The 3,179-nt window shown below is 33.2% G+C and overlaps 1 protein-coding gene across 1 annotated transcript; it reads left to right on the plus strand.

The window, feature by feature from the left end:
* On the plus strand, positions 377-2,546 carry LOC104762745 (transcription factor bHLH93). The gene is made up of 4 exons (XM_010486097.2): positions 377-1,115; positions 1,611-1,793; positions 1,984-2,151; positions 2,266-2,546. Exons 1-4 carry the CDS (start codon positions 477-479, stop codon positions 2,350-2,352), a joined length of 1,077 nt encoding a protein of 358 aa, XP_010484399.1. The 5' UTR covers positions 377-476; the 3' UTR covers positions 2,353-2,546.

Genomic DNA, 3,179 nt, shown 5'->3' on the forward strand with positions numbered 1-3,179 from the left:
TATGTTTTTTTTCTTACCAAAATAAAAACTACATCGATCCATGTCAAGTCTTGTAATATATATATAGCTCATCTATTCCTAGGTAGAGGCTAGAGCAAACAAAAATGTTTTTATTATTTGTCACGAGAAAACAATAAAATATCTTACTAGTAATCAGAATAAAAACCATACATTATATTAAAAAAGCCCATAAATATTACATTGAGTTTTTATTCAAAAAATAAACAAATAATGAAATAGTAGTAATCACAAATTAAACGGGAATCTTTATTTTAATTAATAGTATACTCACACACACACACACACATCTCTGGATTGGATTGTATACACACACACACATCTCTGGATTGGATTGTATATATAAATACACTTACAACTTCATCTTCTTTGACACACTCTGTTTTCTCTTTTTTTTGTTTGTTCTTATTATTACAAGAAACCAGAGTTTTCATCACAAGGGAGAGAACAAACAAAAAATGGAACTGTCGACACAGATGAATGTGTATGAAGAGCTTCTTGTTCCAACAAAGCAAGAAACCACCGACAACAACATCAACAGTCTAAGCTTTAATGGCGGATTTGATCATCATCATCATCATCATCATCATCAGTTCTTCCCAAATGGATATAGTATTGACTACCTCTGTTTCAACAACGAAGAAGAAGACGAAAATACCCTTATATACCCTTCTTCTTTCATGGATCTAATCTCTCAGCCTCCTCCACTACTTCTCCACCAACCACCACCGTTACAGCCACCGTCTCCGCCGTTATCATCCTCCGCAGCAGCAACGTTCGATTACCCTTTTCTTGAGGCGTTGCAAGAGATAATCGACTCTTCCTCGTCTTCGCCACCATTGATCCTTCAGAATGGTCATCAAGAAGATAACAACAACAACTTTCACAATCCAACGTCGTCGTATCCTTCGCCATTGATGGAGTCTGATCAGAGTAAGAGCTTCAGTGTTGGTTACTGTGGAGGAGAGACGAACAAGAAGAAGAGTAAGAAACTCGAAGGCCAACCTTCCAAGAATCTCATGGCGGAGAGACGGCGGAGAAAACGACTTAACGATCGTCTCTCTATGCTCCGATCCATCGTCCCAAAAATCAGTAAGGTAATTTTATAATTACTCTAATAATCGTCAAAATAATAAAACGATTGATCTTTTTTTAATTAGTAGATTAATGTATTAGTATATAGTATGACATGGGTTCATAAAGATATTAACCTTTCTAATGATCTTCTTCTTAATTAACCCCAAAAATCTAAGTCTAACCGTAGCTACGGTTTTTGTGTTCTGTCAAGATCTGTTTAACCTTTGATTCGAAAGATCAACAATGATTCGTCCTTTTTTCTTTTTTTTTGAATAGTGAATTAATTATATAAACTGGTTTCAAATTCAGCCTTTTGGTATATATTATTCTTTTTAACATTATGTGTGTTGTTTCTTCTTGTTTGAACCCTTTTTTTTCCCCCCGTCAAGATTGTTTAATTATGTTCTTACTTTTATGGGAATCTACAGACCCGGTTGAAAAGTGAGTAAATCATTTAAAAGTTTTTTTTTTTAAATAATGATTCTATTGGTTTTTGTTCCAAAAACAAAAAACAGATGGACAGAACATCGATATTAGGAGATGCCATAGATTACATGAAGGAGCTTTTAGACAAAATCAACAAATTACAAGATGAGGAACAAGAACTTGGAAATAGCAACAATTCACATCACTCTAAGCTCTTCGGTGATCTCAAGGATCTTAATACAAACGAACCTATGGTCAGAAACTCACCAAAGGTACACAAAAGATATTTTTCATATATATTGCTTACACTGCTCTCTTGTATTTTTTTACATATAAGCCCCTTTATTCATGAATTGTTACAAACAAACTCTCTGTAGTTTAAAATCATTGGTTTTTTATTTTTTTTGTTAAAAACCACTAACTAATATATGTTGATGCTGATTTTGTTTATGTTGTGGATAGTTTGAAATAGACAGAAGAGATGAGGATACTCGAGTTGATATATGTTGCTCGCCGAAACCGGGATTGCTTCTATCTACTGTTAATACATTAGAGACTCTAGGCATGGAGATTGAACAATGTGTTATAAGCTGCTTCAGTGATTTCTCTTTGCAGGCTTCTTGTTCTGAGGTACTTATACATACACAAATTAGTATGATATATCAGATATACTGTATATGGTATCTTAATTATCTAATTGTAATGAGATTGATGATGAGTTTTGTTGTGTGTGTTAATTTATAGGGAGCTGAGCAGAGAGATTTCATTACCTCGGAAGATATAAAGCAAGCATTATTCAGAAACGCAGGTTATGGAGGAAGTTGCTTGTAAGGGAGTTGCCATGATTGATATTTTAATAAACCAAAACGATTGTTTATTTTTAATAATAATAGCTCTTTTATAAACTTTTTAGATGTTGTGTTTAATTCCCTTGTCAGTTTGATTTTTTTTTTTCTAGGGGAACACATTATGAGTTGTATAAAAGAAAGGAAATTAAAAAAAAGAGATGTTATTTTCTTGGATAATTATTGGAAGTTATTATTTTATCCTTATATCATATTATGTATCTAAAATGAAGGACACTCGATAGATAATTGAAATTAGGGTTTGTAGATGACAGTGACCGATGTATCTAGGTTCGAAAGATGCATCCAAGAAAAGCGTATTAATCATCATAAAGGTTTTAAAAGGCTAATCATAAGAGTAATTATAATGCTAATGACTGTACCTCCACCAATCAACACATTCATCATTACAAAGGCAGTGTTGTCAGTCAGTACGTCACCAATTTAATCTTAGTGATAAAACATTTTATTAATCAGTGAAAACTTTTATTCGGAGAGGGCCTAACATAGGATTAAACAATACTACACGGCCAGGCCCATATATACAGAACAGAACAAGCGTGGTCTCCCGATCAAAAATAGTCAACGCAGTGTTTAGTGTCGGTTGTTTGGTCCACCGGAATTGTAATGGATATCCCAATGGGCTATTAGAACGGTAACTGTAAGTATAGATCAAATGGGCTTTATTTACTAGCCCATATATATAAGTTTTATTATTTATCACATCTCCCTTGCCATAGATAAATTAGAAACAACTTAGAGCTCTATTTTCTTTATAAAATAAAAAGTGTATAATGTATCTGTTAATGGGAT

The sequence above is a fragment of the Camelina sativa genome, chromosome 18 (genome assembly GCF_000633955.1).
Source record: "Camelina sativa cultivar DH55 chromosome 18, Cs, whole genome shotgun sequence".
NCBI lineage: Eukaryota > Viridiplantae > Streptophyta > Magnoliopsida > Brassicales > Brassicaceae > Camelina > Camelina sativa.